Below are 16,703 nucleotides of genomic sequence, written 5' to 3'. Positions count from 1 at the left end.
ATCCAAAAAGTGACGCTATTCCTGGAACATCTTCTACTCTAAGACAATGGCCAAACAAAATTGTTGTGTCAGTGCAGTTAAATCCGGATGCTGAGTTTGTCTGCTGTTTGTTTACAACAGAGGTCTCTGCGTGAGGTTTGGTATGGTCCCATTCTTCAGAGAGGGCAGATGACAAGGCATTCAGAGTAAAAGCAAAAAGAACTTGGGAAGTCAGTACACCATGAGTCAGTGCCTCTGATATACCATTAGCTGCTGTGAGATTGCCAGCCCCCGAGTTCCCACTCAGGACAACAACGATTGTGCTTCCAAACCTGCAGAAGGTTTGGAAAGCAGGCAGAGCAGCTCGTGTGCCTTTATCAACTGTGCAACAATATCTTCTGCTGAAGAAAATTGCTGTGATAAAATAACATTGAAGTACCTGTAATTTGTGTTCCGTGCTGGTGGATGCTAATTTTACAATAAACTACATTGATGGGGATTAAAACAATGTCCCTCCAAGTTAGCCAGGAGATCAGTCCTTCCTAAGAGGCTTCTCTTCATAGCCGAGATGTAGATACATGGGCAGATGAGTTTGGTGTTTAATTTCCAAATAAAGCACGTGTTTCATTGCAAATTATAGTTCTTCTGCTGAAGAGGGAGAAGAACACCAATACTAATCCTATGAGTAATTTTCTAGCAAGCAGTAATTTTAAATGTTCTAGGCCCAACACAATGATCTGTTTTTATGATTCACCAGTAAGCCTGAAACACTTATTGTGAAACCTTAGAATAAAATAAGATATTCAGTGTGGGAGTATTTTGTTCCAACACAAAGCGTTTTGATACAAAAATTATGGTTGAAGTAAAAAGAGTGGATTGAACTATGAACGGATTTAAACATCCATCACTTTTTCTGCTGGTGAGGAATGTACTAATACGGACCAAGTAAAGGATCCGTGGTTATGTTTGTGAGTGTGGATATGACTGTATTTACAATGGTTTATTCATGCAGTCTGCTTTTTTTTGTCTTTTTTTTTATTCCTGTCAGACAAGTGCTGATCTTCACAACGAATGTACAGAGACTCACACTGGGACTTCTGCGTCCGCACCACTGGCCGCAGGGATTTTTGCTCTCGCGCTGGAAGCAAAGTGAGATGTCACACAATTACCTTTGAAACTCCTCTCTCTCAGCTGCCCCACCATCTTCCCTGAAACCGTGTCGGTTTGAAAGCGGCACCATCTCGTGCTGCAGCTCCACTTTTTGTCAGTCGGGCTTACTCAGCCTGGTGACAAAAATAAGCAGCTACTTGCCTCAACACCTTCCTAGCACAGCAGACCCAACGTAAGCAACACATGGTGAATGAGGAATTTTAGTCCATTTTGTGCATTGGCAACAACTGTTCGCTGAGTTCTGGTTGGCTAGACTGGAAAGCAGTGAGGCTGCACGTGTATCAGGAGAACATGATTGGAAGACAATAGATAGAAGAAATTTAAATTAAGTCTTTGATCAATTTACAGAATCTTTTCTGCCAAAGATGAGACATCAGCTGCAACGTACCCGAGCTTGACTGTCAGAGCAGGCAGGTTCAGATCCTGCGGGGCTGGTGGTCAGAACATATGCCTTAGAAAGAGTAAGAAAGAACAGGACAATGGCTTTTTCACAGAAAATACTTCAGACGTTAGGACATATGCTTAGTATTTGAATTATGTAGGTTCAGCTCCATTTTATTTTGCGTACTCCTTTGATGACATAAGCCAAGATACTTAGGGCCGTCTTTTAAAGGGTAATCACAGAATCAAATACCCAGTGAATTTTCAAAGTCTGTGTCCCTTAAGGACTGGTGGAAAATACTAGTTTTATTAGTTAACTTTAAATGGTTGAATAATTTTGATGAACCAGACTCTGATCTTGCTAGATACCCATTCTTCATTTACACAGAAGCCTGGTCTACCCTGAGAAGTGTTGTGAGAAGAAGCATGTGTCTTACCGTATATTTCAAAATAATGGGATGCCATATATATTCAAAACGTGTTCTGTTGCAGGCTAATAATTGAGAGAAAACGGTAGACGAACCTGAAGCAATTAACCAGGACCATTTTCTCAACAGCCCAGATCTAACGTGGAGGGACATGCAGCACTTGGTGGTGTGGACATCAGAATACGACCCACTGGCTGGAAATCCAGGATGGAAAAAGAATGGAGCGGGACTGATGGTCAACAGCCGATTTGGGTTTGGACTGCTCAATGCTAATGCGCTGGTAGATTTGGCTGATCCCAAAAAATGGAAAGGTGTACCAGAAAAGAGAGAGTGTATTGTCAAAGACAAAAGCTTTGAGCCAAGGTAAGAATTTGCTTTAGCAGTAACTAAGCTTATGTCCTAGTAAAGCCTAAGGGATAGTATTCTGCACAGGTTGCTCTGAACCAGACTAAGACGTTTGTTTTTATTCATTTGGTTTTGCTTTATTGTATTCCTCAGGGGCAGGCAAAGAGTCTTTGCTTGCTTTTTCAGTGTAAGACTGATGGGAATTACTAGCATGAAGCCTTAACAAAAACCAAGATTATTATGTCCACCTGTGCAGCCGGCATATGGATGGATGATACTGTGAGACTGAACCTGATCAGATAAGATACGAATGTTTAGAGCATTATCGGAATACAAATAAAAAGATACCAAAGTCTCCCAGGGATTTTTTTTTCTCTTTTTTTAATCTGTAGTTGGTTTTAGCAATTCTTTTCCTGTGACAGGCATAGTATATGTTGAAGTCAAGGTGATATATTGAGCTTTAGTCACATCTGCAGTATGTTTCTTATGAAACACAAATGTCTCGAAGGCTCACAGGGAAGACTTACCAGCCACATTCACAAGTGCTCGCAGCATAGTGAGCCTAAACTGAGCTCAAATACACATAAGCTATAATTAGTCACTAAGCTGGTTAATCAATAAGAGTATCTAGACTGTTTTTGTCTCCACTTATTCACTTACAGATTTGTTGTCTAGAAAAAATACATCTATTTCAAAGGTCAAAATTATACTGTGTCAGTGCACCAAAAATCTGTCTGTAGAAACATATTACAGTGTTTTGGAGTGTCACTGCTTGGTAACCCTGTTATTTATGCCATTTTACTATCAATTTGCTTTTATGACCTCTCTCCGTTCCACAGTGCTGATCCAGTACTGATGTATGTAATACTTGGTGTTTATATACTTTTATTGCAGTCCTCTGTGTTACATTATAAAAACACTTCTGAGTTTAGAATTATTTATGTGGAGATTGAGATACCCCATTTGCATTAGAACTAATGGAAATTGTGCAGAGAAAGCTATGCACAGTGTCTCTCCGTACAGAGAACGTATAGATGATGTTTGCTTTTTTCTTTGAGATAGCATTGACTACAAAGGTTTAACACAGCTGTGCTTGCTGCAATATTTAAAGTCCCTGATAACAGCTCTCCTGGATATTTGAATGAGGCAACCAAGTGTAAGTCTGATGCAGTTGTGTGATGTAGCTGCCTGCACAGACTGTTATTTGTGGTCTCTGTGGGACAATGAAGCGTTGGCAGGAACCCTGGATTATCTAACTTGCTTCCTTGCTTCCAGGGTGTGTGGCACAAGTCTGCCTTGTGCAGTGCCTGTCACTTGGTCAGTATTATCTCTGCTTCCAGAACTTCCCATGGTTTTTACTGGAGCATTCAAAACAGTAATAAATGTAGAATGTGTCTTTACTTCTTCTTTTCTCATCATTCTGAAACGGGCATTAAATGTGTCATTTGCACTTCACTTGATGATGCAGAATCAAAGGTTTCTGTGCGTAATCAAAGAAGTCCTATGATTTTGCCAGGTTATTAAGAGCAAATGAGGAGGTCATCATTGAAATTCCCACAAAAGCCTGCGAGGGTCAAGAAAACTCCATCGCGTCTCTGGAGCACGTGCAGCTTGAGGCAACGATCGAGTATTCCCGTAGAGGTGATCTTCACGTCACTCTGGTGTCTCCATCAGGTACAGGAGGCAAAGACGTGCTGGCTTTGTGTTGCTGCAGTGTGTAACGTTTATTTCATTTAAAAAGCACCTCTCTGTTCTGCAGTGGTTTAAAAAGAGCTAAATATATCATTAAACAAGTCTAGTCACCCCCAGCAGGGGAGTGCAAGGACAAAGCATCCCAGGGACGAGAGAACTGGTTCTCCGAAACCCTTTTCCAGCCCTCAGGTGTTCCAGTTCATTTTTGTGAGATGAGGTTTGAAAATCGTACTTCAGAAAATGAAGGCACTGTTTCTAATACGTTTTCATTCTGGCAACAGGACCTATAAAAACTGAGAGTTCTTGGCAGAGAACGAATTGCAGGTCAATACTGCTTGTCTGCCTTGCTGTGATTTAGCAAACCAATGGTAAACAGGGTATCTGACTCCCTAAAGTTCATGTAATTGTGTCTCCCCATTGGTCTATTTAAAAATCCAGCGTCTCTGTTAGGCACCTTAGTACAACTATTAATATACTAAATGTGTGAGAATATGGCAAGCTGTCTTGACAAGGCCCTGAAATGACACCATAGGGAGGAAAATAAAGAAAAAAAAAAGAAAGGAAAATGGGTGTAAACAACTTTGGAGAGAGTAAGATCTGTTAGATCAACTGATATTATTAGAAAAAATAGACAAGCTTTCAGGTATGAATTTAAACATCAGGTTAATCTTTATTTACTGATATTCAAGGCTAATCTAGTAATTCACAGATAATAAATGATTAGAGCATTGTTCGTATCCTTATCGCAGGACTTCACCAGAGAGCAGGGTTTAGATACTATACATACAGTAGTTTCCAAGCTCTGCTTTGCCTGGGGTTCCTTTTAAGCCTAACCTTAATTCTTCCTTTTCTGAGTTTCATCTTTTGGGAGCAATGCTGCTGTGAGGTGTTTTACCATTGACTCTTGGTGGTATTTTCAAATTTAATTCCTTCTAGATAAGTTTTAGTTTGGGAGTGAATATATGGGCGGTCTGTAGGTACATCATGGAGATGACAGCAACAGTCGCTCTCATTCTGCTTTTATAGAGGTATTTCCCTCCCAAGACACTGTTCTACTGCTAACACGCGGGAAGCGTGGCTTCATCTTAGAAAAACATCCTTTTTTGAAAGGCTGACGGCAGTAATGTGTTCTTCATCTTTGTATTTTTAGGGCTTTAGCTGAGGTAGCAATAGTCTAGTGCTGCTGCTTCCCCCGTAGTATCATTTTGCCTTCATAGTTAAACTGTTATTTCTCGTGGTTCTTGCTGTTTTTCCACTTTCCTGCAAAACAGTGCTAACAAATGTATGTCATTCCTTTTCTGTATTTATGGTGTTACCTTTAAATAGATTTATAACTCATGATCAGGCTCCCTGTGGCTTGTCAGCTCCTTATTATGTAAATACAGCTCCCTTGCTCCCTCCTTACATGCAGACAAGCACAACAAATTTCCTACTGTGCAGTAGAGTCTCTTCTGCTGCAGAATTACTTTGTGAACTGCAGCATTTTTGTAATAAAAATGACAATGCAAATGCTTCTCAACCTGCTGGAGTTTCAGGCTGTAACAATTTACATCCACTCACAAAAAAAAAACCCAAACAAACAAACAGTGATGAATTCAGAGTAAGGCTTTGGTTTCACAATACTGCCTGAGCTGGTTTGCCATCAAAGCTTCCATCTCAGAAGTTTCCTGAACAGTGGAAAATACTGCTTGTGTCTGACCTTTATTTCTTTTGCTTCTTTATATGCGTCCACTACTCTTTGTGTTAGAAATTGAACACTGAGCAAGATGTACTTTTGTAACACGACCTAATGTGGTAGGTTTTATGCTCTTAAATACTGCTATGAAAATAACTCAAGGAGCCACTGACAAGAAATAGCATGTTTCCCTTCCACAAGCCACTGCTAAATAGTGTATTTTCCAGGTTACCTGCACAATACTTAGTGTGCAAGCTGAGCAACGTGCAAAATAAAAGTGGTTATGTGTGCAGAGTCACTAATGTTGATCTGGACTTACACAGGGACCAGCACTGTCTTACTGGCGGAGAGAGAGAGAGATAAATCCCCCAACGGCTTTAAGAACTGGGACTTCATGTCTGTTCACACGTGGGGCGAGAATCCAACAGGCACCTGGGTTTTAAGAATTACTGACGTGGTAAGTATGTCTGTACGTTAACGAGCTATGTATGGAAGCTCGCACAGGTGAAATGATCACTAACCTCCACCAAGCACTGTGAACAGTTGAAGTCTTCTCATTAAGCAAGCTACAGCAAGAGTTTATTTACACTAAATATCCATCTGGATTAAAGATTAAGGAAAAAGGATAGGGTCATCTTTTCTTGTTCTTTACGTAAATGCAAAGGAACATCCTCATTTCACTGATGTGTACCTGTAAAAAAATTTTCATGCCTATGTTTTTCACATTATATGTCACTGAAGGAAATCACTTAATGTAATTTTCTATGATTCATGGAGTGAAATATGTAATCAAATCAACATATGATTAACTGCAAATTAGGTTTTTCAGCAGAATAGAATACAGGGTAGATCTAGTCTTCTCTTGGTGCGTGTGCATAATTTTCGTTAACGCAAAACCTTTTGAATTAGTGAATTTTGGTGACCTCGGAGAGTTATTCTGGTGTATACCTTTCACTAACCTTTTTCTTAGAGTAATTTCTGCTGAATAATGTTCAAGGATTAAAGCCAAGAAATCTACAGATATGAAATAAATAAGTTTACTAAAACCACCTGGGGCTGTGCATTGCGACACTGAGAACCCAGAATAAAGCTGCTTGACAGGCAACTGAAAAACTGTTCTCTTTGAAGAGAGAGTGGTAAAGCGCACTCGTCTCTGGAGAGTTTCATCAAATTTGTCTGTTAATAGGCTTGTCACCAGGGGTCAGATCCTGCCAGAAACGGAACGCTTCCTATCAGACACGGAGCCTCCAGCCCCTATTGGCCTCAGACTGAAACAGGGGGATAATGCCAAGTACTAAGCAGATGGACAAGGCAGTAGAAGTAAATATTATTATCAGCAGTGTTGTGTTAATACTGCAGGCTTGTAGATAAACCCATGGTTACAGATACCCTGCTCTTTGCAATTAATATAATGCATTTTTGGAATGGTGATAAGAAGAGCATTTTGTTTGTAATTTCTCTCATTTTCCATTTTCAAGTGGGGCGTTCCTGAAACTTACAATAAACCCAGCTTTTTGTACTCAAGAGTTAAAGCACTCCTTCCTGAGCTTGTAGGGTTTTATGATTCCTGACACAAGTTTTCACATTGATGACCCTAACAAAAATCACAGATGCTCAAGCAGAGTTACTCATAATTTAGTTGCTATGTAAATTGTGTACGTAAACTGTGGTAAGAGCTTCAGCAGCCAACTTCAGTCACTACATGACCGAGGAAAAAATCTGAAAGAAGCTTTGGCAGAATAAAGTGCCAGGGTTCTCTGTACTTGTCTCTTTTCCACTCTTTACTGTTTAAATATTGCCGCCAAGACTAATGGACAGAGTATTTGTTCCTCACTTCTACAAGCTGTTTTTCACATTGCTTTTGTTCACCACTGCAGAATAATATTCCGAATTACTATTCCAGTGGTAACTTTTGTGGGGAAATTGCCAAGGAAAGGCTTAATGTACAAATACTAATAACACAGAATACTGCTTAGGTAATTTTTAGCACTCTGTGTTATGACATAATTCCATTGATGCTTACGTGATCAGTTAATGATTTTGTTACACCATAATGTGAACATTAGGAGTAGCTCAGCCATTGTATTGAATCTCACTTGCTGATATATCCTGTCTCTAATCTGTCAGTTTGTCCGTGCTCGTAAACCATTGTTTAAATTTAAATATTGAAGGCTTTGTAATTTATTTTACACACTTCTTTCTACTGTATGATCACGTGTCCTGTTTCCTCTTCTTATTTCCTGACAACCTGTGCTAATTTCGTGCTTGTCCTTTAGTCCAGAAGAATACAAAATGAAGGAAGGATTGTAAACTGGAAGCTGATTTTGCATGGCACTGCTACCCAGCCTGAACACATGAAGCAGCCACGTGTATACACATCCTACAATGCTGTGCAAAATGACAGGAGAGGGGTGGAGAAGATGACGGACTTTGTAGAGGTAGCGTTACATTATTTTTTTTCCTTATTTGTTTTTCAATTTATAAGAAAATGGCGTTTTTTCCTAGTGAGAAGACACATTAATTCTATATTAATTTCTTCTAGCCCCTGACCACTTCTCAGTTGTGTATTGCAATATCGTCCATGCCAACAACTAATACTTTTGTTAGCCTCTGTTTTCACATGGCAACATCTAAGGTTTTTAGAATGGTAAGAGGATATTGCTGTTAAAGCAGTGAACTCGGTATCTAATGCAGTTGAGGTGGGAGGAACACATCTCTGACCGAAACACTGAACTTGTGAAATTCTAGTCAGAAAAAGTGTCTCATCCAAAAGGAGTTTTGCCTGCTGAAGCCCTTCCAGGGAGTTTGGAAGGGAGTTAGTAGTGAAAAACGTGACAAGTGCCAGGGACTCGCTAATTCAGAAGGCTTGGTAAGCGGATCTGTTGCTGCTGGCTCCTTTGTCATTACTTCTTTACCTTTGAGGCAGAGTCCTCTAAACATATTCCAGTCTTCTGAGAGAGACATTGGGTTTCTGGATGCACAGGGTGGTAATATTGTACATTTTCACAACACTGGATTATGTCAGCGTCTTTGGAATACTTTATTAATTACCAATTATCAATTTGCCTCCTTGTTAAGTACTTAGGGTGTCTGTGAAGTGTAGAGAGATTAACCTTCCTCAGCCAGGTGATGGAGGAGAAGATTGAGAGACAAGTGCTTATGGTCTTTAAATACATTAAATAGGTATCTGCAGGTGTGGCAGCCATGTGCAAGAAAATAAATACATGTTGTATCCTGCCAGTCTGGAGACGGAATTTATAACTTCCTGCACTGTGAGGGGATTTGATATTTCATACAAAGTAAACCTTCTGATAGTCTGTTTTGGTGTATAATGGTCCAGTTATTTTCCAGATGCAAAGTGGCTCCTGAGTGAAGAAAAAAGCATCTACCCACACATAGATGGAAATTACTAATCAGAGCAAATCTTAATCCAGTCAGTTTATCATTGACACCTAACCTTTTAATGCTAATCTGTATTCTAGGACCATACCACACAGGAGAACCTGAGTGAGAGACCCAAGCTCGCAGAAGATGCCAGCAGCAGCAGTGGCAAAGCCGAAGATAAAATCCCATCAGAGGCTATGCTGCACTTGCTGCGAAGTGCTTTTAGCAGACAGATGGCTCAGAAGCGGCTGCCAAAGAAGACTGGAAGTGAGAAGTTAAATATTCCATATGAACACTTCTATCAAGCCCTCGAAAAACTAAACAAGGCGTCCCAGTTGAGAGACTCAGAAGAAAGTCTGTACAGTGACTACGTTGATCTTTTTTACAATGCCAAACCATACAAGCATAGAGATGATAGACTGCTGCAAGCCTTGGTTGATATTATAAATGAGGGAAACTAAACTATAGGGTAGGGCACTGAGTTGGAAATATTCATTCTCCACACCCCACCTGTAGTTTTTTTTCAGAAGTCTGTTGTATGCTCTAGTTCTGTGATTGCTGCTTTGATTGCTTCATATTTAATACAAATATCAAGGAAAGGAAAAAACGGGTGTGGGAGGATAAGGCAGTAAGCTGAAGCTTTTTAGTAATAGCGTTTTTCAAATCCTTTCTTCATTACCATCAGAGTAGATTTGCCCCCTCAGGCATGAAATACAATGGTATTCCCCAGAAAACCTTAATGCTCTATTTTAAACAATTTTCATGTTACTTATTCTTCCACCCTATTCACTTAGCTTGTAGACGGATTCAAAACCTGAATTACCAAGCATTTTTGAGGCGAACTGCCAAAGCTATGGGGAGATACTCTCATCCCTGGATTGGTAATGAATATTGCAGCCTTTCTTGTATTTGTCATTTATTCCAGATCTAGCAGTCACAGCCAGTCCTGCTTCTACCATAGTTTTTTGGTCCCTTCTCCGAAAGATGCTCCCTCACCCTTCTGTTCTCCCGTGAAGGGGCAGCTGGGAGGCTGGAGCTGGATTGAACAGCGATGAAATTATTCACAATTTAAACTACAGGCAGACATACACGAACATAAAAGAGGCCCGAATGAGGCATCCTAGACCATGAGATGGCATTCTCATCATCCAACCCATGTGAAGTGCCTGAATTATGAGCCATGTCTTGCTAGGCTGGACATAGTTGATGAAGATGGGGCTTCTGTAGACAGAATGTCAGAGCACTTGGCTGGTCCTTGCACTGAATTACCCAGTGCGGTACTGGTCTGTTTGTGTTGACTGTACAGAGTCACAGAGGGTTTGTGCTGCAGGGCCCTCCCCAGCCCCCCAGCCCCCTGCCATGACAGGGACATCGTCACCAGCTCAGGGTGCCCAGAGCCCCGTCCAGCCTGGCCTGGGATGTCTCAGGAATGGTTCATCCACCACCTCTCTGGGTACCTGGCACAGGCTCTCACCACCCTCAGGACAACAATTTCTTCCTCATGTCCAGCCTGAATCTCCCTCCTTTAGTTTAAACCATCACCCCTTGTCCTGTCACAACAGGCCCTGCTCTAAAGTCTGTCCCATCTTTCCCCTTTTAAGTCCAGAAAGGCTGCAGTAAGGTCTCCCACCTATGAACTTTGGGGGACCAACCTCCTACCTATGGAACATCAGTTACATTTCTAAAATTAAATGACACAAATGCCTTCTGAGATGCCTATGCCAACAGCAGTCAGGACAACCAAGCTTAGATCACTTTGTCCTTTCCTTGAACTGTGACCCAAGTAGAATAAAAAGGAGGACTATACCAGCAAAGTCCACCTAGAGACTGGATCTTGGAGTGTCTGTGGTAGACTGGAGCATTTCCCAAAATATATAGGAAGTTAAGGCAAATTGTGTAGGGAGAGATGTGAGATAAAAGAAATACCCTGAGAAGGGACTCAGAAATTGAGGGAATGAGTACATGGGGACTGGAGGAGGGAGAGGAATATTGGGAAGGAGAAGGTGGAAGAGGCGGAAACAGAGGTGGCCATCAGAAAACAGCAAGGGTGGGCAGCTCCCTAGCATCGGCAGTTTTCCACACATACCTCCTGAAAGTCAGATTCAGCATTGACATACTGTTGTTTGCTTTTCATAATTTAAAAAACATAATGCAGTGTTTGATGCTCAGAAATTTAAGGGAATCTAGAACAAGGAAATGAGGATTCCCAGGGGATATTCATCACACTGCAGTGCCAAAGTTAATCCAGATAAGTGCTGACCGTTCTTCGCTTTTGTTTCTCATCTGCTGTTGAAATGTGTTTTCCAGACATTCTAGAAATACTTGACTCTCCTTTGCTGTCTATTCCTTAAAATGATGTAAGTGTCTCTAAGACAGGAATTCAGCGTTTTGCTCATAATTCATCAGTTCTGGTAGAGATTTTTCAAACTTCACACTAAATTCTGTAATTTTAAGGTAAATTTATTTACTGTAAGAGTACTTAAGTTTTCTTTGATGGAAAAAGGGACTACTTAAAGACAACTTTCAAAATTGTCTTCTCAAAATTAAGTTTTAAAAATCTCTGTTTATTCATTGTTTGTGATGGTTTCGTGCCTATCTTTGGCTTAGTCTGCTTTTTGGCCAGCTTTAGATAGATTTAGCTGATAGATAGATTTTAGTTGATTTGACTATTTCTTCCCTATTTCTAGTCCATATGTCAAGGATAGCAAATCCACCATTTAACGTCTCTTATATTGAATTTCTCCCCCGGTTAAGAAATTTGCTGACAAGGAGAAGTGAATGAAGGTGGCCCAAATGTAAAAGCTTTCCTGTGCTGTCCCTCGACACAGGAGCTTTCTGGCAAAACACAGAACTGCTGAATGAGCAAAACATTAAAACTTCTAACTGTGTGAGAGCACAAACTTATTTCCACTAATGTTTAATTTTCAGAACTGGGAGTTAATCTCCATGGTGTATATTCCCATCTGGTGCGGCAGGGCCACTTTCAGTCCTGTGCAGTGAAGCTCAGAGTCTATTTTCCTCAGAAAACAGTGATTTTAGCGCGTCCTCATTCAGGTATGCTACAGCAAGGAAAGTTCTAGCAACCCTCAATCAGCCTTTGAAAGAAGTTTTCAGATTGAACAGGTGGAAAACATAGGACCTTCCTTTGTTTTAAGATAAGTTCACGTGTTGTAGCCGAAGTTTCATCAGAGGACAAGTTTGAAATCTCTCTTTTGGATGTTTCCAACCCAGAGTAGATTGTACAGGAGTAAATTATTTTTATTGTTAGTCTTTCCTTGGAGCCCGTGGGGGTTTTGTGAAAAATGTAAAAGGAAAAAAAAAATGTTTTCTCTCAGAATTTTAAATTATATTTTCTTTACAGGTATTTATAATATAGCAAAGATTTTATTGAACAGACAGAATTTTAAAAGGCTTAATAAATTATATTGAAGAACCAGATTTTTTCTTGGGAAAGAGACAATTTCATCCAATAAAGGTATTTTCTAAAAGGCATGTTCCAACAACAACCGCAACATGTATGTGATGTGATGTTAAAATTTGTCTACTAGTAGCATAATACAGTGTGTTAGCAGAGCTCAGTGTGTGGTCTTACCATTTGTAAAGAAAACAGTAAGACAAAGTCAAGCTATTGGCTTAAAAGTACCGGGGCTTATAGTTTAGACTTAAAAATAACGGCTTGAGGAGAATATCCAGGGGCTGGGTGGAGAAGGTGTGTGATTTATTGGAGATGGAGGCTCACAGAGGGTTTATTGTCCGGGGGCAGCGGGGTTATCACCTTTCACCGCAGCTGGAGCGAGATCTGCTGCGCACGTCGGTGCAATTCACACTGAATTACAAAATTCTGCTGATTTCACGTGCAAACGTGTGTGTCGGAAGCGCTACAGCGGAATAACACAGCAGGATGGGTCGGGGGTCAGGTTAAAGATGTGGCTCTCCATTTCCTCGCATCAGTCATCAGCAGCTAAAACACTTGTTGTTTTTCTCCCCACCCCACTACTTGTATTTCAAGGCCGCATATGCTGGAAATAATTGTGGAAAACTGCATTTTAGGGGCAGTTATTTGGTGGTCTGTGTTGGGAGTGGGCTCTGGGGACCACCCGCACAATTCGGGGTGTTCCTGGGCTGCTGTGATGTGCCCAGAAAGATGCAGCTCCACGGAACGCCCTTCTGCCACTGTTAGGCCAAAAAAAACCCAAGTTTGGGCAAACATGCAGGAATTAACGAGTATGCTTTTGCTTTCCAAAGCTTCGACTGCTGGAGGACTTATGGATCATACTTGGATTTGGTTTGTTTCTCAGGTCTCAAGTAGTTACTGCTCATTCAGCAAAACCTGCCGTGTCAAACGCTGCAGGGATAATTAAAACGTGCTTTGGTGCTTGCAATAGGCTACATTTCCACAGCAGAAATGCTTCTAGTAAATGCGCATAGAAAACAGGTTGCTGAAGTACCATAAAAACCGGGAAACCTGAGCCTACATTTGGGAAATATTACCTGTTTTCTGCACTAAACAATGGATTTCCTCTCAAGTTGGCATGGTTTTTAAATGTCATGCTGCATTCAAACCTTCCAGCTTTAGCTGTTCTGAGCTATCCAAAGGCTCAAACTCCAACCGTACTAGGCACTAGTAGAGATCATTACAGTAAACATTTTCCTATTTAATGGCACAAGTACTCATTAAAAATATTGCTTCTTTTATTGCAGTTTATGAGGATAATGTAAGCAGAAAGAATGAGAAATTTTGCTTCCAGCAACTCAGTAAATGCCCAGTGGAAAAAAACCTGGGTCAAATACGTTCCAAGTTCCACTGGGATACCGGAGAAAAATAAATAGATAATATGTGAATGTGGGTAGTTATCAGGAAAATATATCTTAATGGTTGTATCGTTTCAGCTGTTTGACTACCTCGAGTCAACTGTCGCTGAGCATGGATCTCTTTCTTTCTGGTGTCATGTTCTTTCCCTGAAACAAGTGAATCGGTTGCTGTTACATGCGCCGTTTTGTTCGACTGTGCCCACGTTATCAGTCCGTGTTTTAATTCGCAGACATGATGCGGTGCCATACACTGTGATAAGGAAACAGAACATGGGGCGTGCGCTGACCCACGGGGTCCGCATGTGAAATGGACCCATAGAGGTTAAAGGCTCTGTGCAAGCAGAGCATTTCAAAAGGTGAATGGAAATATGGTCATTATATTACATTAGAGGACTAGTGGGTTTCACAGAGCTTTGCCCTAAGCGTTTGGTTTATGGTTTGTTGTTGTTGTGGGTTTGCTTTGGTTTGTGTTGTTTTGTTTGTTTCTATAAGGCTATGCCAGCAGATGTAAAGAGCACAACTGCTCTTTATGCATTTTTTTATCATATAAAATACTTGTATTGTTAAGGAATAACTTACATTGCTATGAGATGTCTTTGCAACACGCTGACGTTTTTGTCAGGGGAAATACTCAGTGCTGGTTTTGGTGCCGTATGGAAAGAGTGGAATATCAGTTCACGAACTCGCAGCACGATAGGTGCAACTGGTTGAAAAGCCGCATTCGTTTAGTGACTTTGATTCACTGTCAGTAATGATTTTTCATTTGTGACTTGGAAAATTGCAGTTTTAGGGCGGACATGGCGACTCAGCAGGAGCAGCAACAAGACGCAGCGCTAATTTGCTGTAACAGAGTTTAAAGCTGCATTTCGTCCCAGACTTTGCACCGGAGTGGTGTTGTTAACGCAGGTTGCTCTGGAGGGCGGCGGAGGAGGAAGCGACACTTGTTCGTTTGATAATCCTTTGAACAGCAGGGGTACATTTTGCCAAAGAATTCTGTGTTTGTGCAGTCGCACTAAAGGAAGAGTAGTCCGGCTCTTATTATGCAAAAGATAACTGTAATTGTGCAATGAGCTTTGAGCAGTTTAGACAGGTAAGTAATGCTGATTTTGTAGGAGAACAGGTGAGTATTCTGTCAGACCCTATAAATGTGGGATCTTGTGTCTCTTGTGAAGACACTGCAGTAAAAATTCCTTCGTGGCTTCGATTGCCCAATCTGGAATTCTTTAGGGAAGGAATACTAAATATTTCTTTAAATTCCCTTTAAATAAAATAGAAACAGCCTCCTTTAGAGCATCTGTAGGGTCCAGAGGTTCCTGTGAATCACACTGTAGAGGAGCCTGTCCTGGGGTTGGTGTCAGCCCCGTTCGAACTCGCACGCCTGATTCAGGGGCTGAATTTCCACGGCGAGGCAGCGTGGACGTTGTGCTTGGTCTGGTACCGAGCTTAGCTGAGCACGCCTGGGCGCAGCCGCCCCGTGCTGCTGAAAAGCTGGGCTCAAGCTGTTAATCCCTGCTCAAACCACACAAACCTCCAGCGTCTCCCGTTTCAGTGCAAGACTGTCCTGTAAAGACCGTGTGTGACCCCTCGCGCTTGGGAAAACCAGCTCAGAAAACAACGGGCATTCTTCAGTTCACCGAGTCATTTAAGCACACGCTGCAGGTGATGTAAAACCATTAAGCCTGCGCTGCATCTTCCCCACTTGCTTAAATCACTCTCCGGTCGTGTTTAGGCGTGTGTGTGGGACCATGTACCTGATGGAATGCGTGGCTGAGCCGGAGAGGATTGTTCCTCCAGGGTAGAGAGTGACGGGATGTGATCATAGAATAGCAGAAATCACAGACCGGTTTGGGGTGGCAGGGATGTTTAAAGCACCCCCAGTGCCCCCTGCCATGACAGGGACATCTTCACCAGCTCAGGGTGCTCAGAGCCCCGTCCAGCCTGGCCTGGGATGTCTCAGGGATGGTTCATCCACCACCTCTCTGGGTACCTGGCACAGGCTCTCACCACCCTCAGGACAACAATTTCTTCCTCATGTCCAGCCTGAATCTCCCTCCTTTAGTTTAAACCATCAGCCCTTGTCCTGTCACAACAGGCCCTGCTCAAAAGTCTGTCCCATCTTTCTCATGGGTCCCTTTTAAGCACTGAAAGGTGCACTAAGGTGTCCCGGAGCTTCTCTTCTCCAGTGAACACCCCAGCTCTCTCACCTGTCCCCAGCAGAGCTGTTCCAGCCTCGGGTCATTCCCGGGGCTCCTCTGGCCCCTCTCCAGCAGCTCCATGTCTGTCCTGTGTGCCGAAGTTTCCCGATGTTCCAGCTCTGCACAGTTGTTGCCAATGTCTGCCTGCAGTTCTGCATCAATTCTGCCCGATTTCCATGCGCTGTGCGCTGGGTTTCACAAGCTGCCTGCGCTGCAGCGCTATGGGTCTCAACCTGGAGGGGCATGTTCTTCATCAGAGAAACAACAATTGACAGAGCCCTGGGCAAGCCCTGTGTGCCAGGGACCCGCCTGACACAGGGTGGTTTCATATTCTTAATAAACATTTCAGGTGTTTGGTGATTTGGAGCCTGTGTGACCTTGGTCTTCTTATGAAGTTTGGAGAGTGCTGAAGATAACTTGAGTCGGGAGTCGCTCCCCAGCAGTGGAAAGGAAGAAAAAGGAATGGGCGACAGATCGGAAAGAGACCCAGAAAAGAGCGAATTTTGTGTTTTTCTATTCTCTTTATTCAAGCAGTTTTCAGTTGTGTTGCCCTGGCTTCAAAGGACAAATTTTAGAGATCTTTCTGCTGCTCACGCTGATGAGTGATACGGCTTGTTTTGTGACAAGATCAGTCACTTTCTT

The 16,703-nt window shown here is 42.0% G+C and overlaps 1 protein-coding gene across 1 annotated transcript in view; it reads left to right on the top strand.

Moving 5' to 3' along the window:
• Positions 1-12,627, top strand: part of PCSK1 (proprotein convertase subtilisin/kexin type 1) — a 29,986-nt gene extending 17,359 nt beyond the window's left edge. Inside the window, exons 9-14 of the mRNA XM_065046563.1 lie at positions 1,028-1,128; positions 2,088-2,321; positions 3,820-3,977; positions 5,994-6,127; positions 7,947-8,108; positions 9,153-12,627. Coding sequence (XP_064902635.1) covers positions 1,028-1,128; positions 2,088-2,321; positions 3,820-3,977; positions 5,994-6,127; positions 7,947-8,108; positions 9,153-9,515 — 1,152 coding nt within the window. The 3' untranslated portion in view covers positions 9,516-12,627. The remainder of the gene's footprint in view (positions 1-1,027; positions 1,129-2,087; positions 2,322-3,819; positions 3,978-5,993; positions 6,128-7,946; positions 8,109-9,152) is intronic.
• Positions 12,628-16,703: the final 4,076 nt, after the last annotated feature.

Source organism: Columba livia, chromosome Z (assembly GCF_036013475.1).
Source record: "Columba livia isolate bColLiv1 breed racing homer chromosome Z, bColLiv1.pat.W.v2, whole genome shotgun sequence".
Taxonomy (NCBI): Eukaryota; Metazoa; Chordata; class Aves; order Columbiformes; family Columbidae; genus Columba; species Columba livia.
This window is presented reverse-complemented; position numbering and strand designations above follow the sequence as displayed.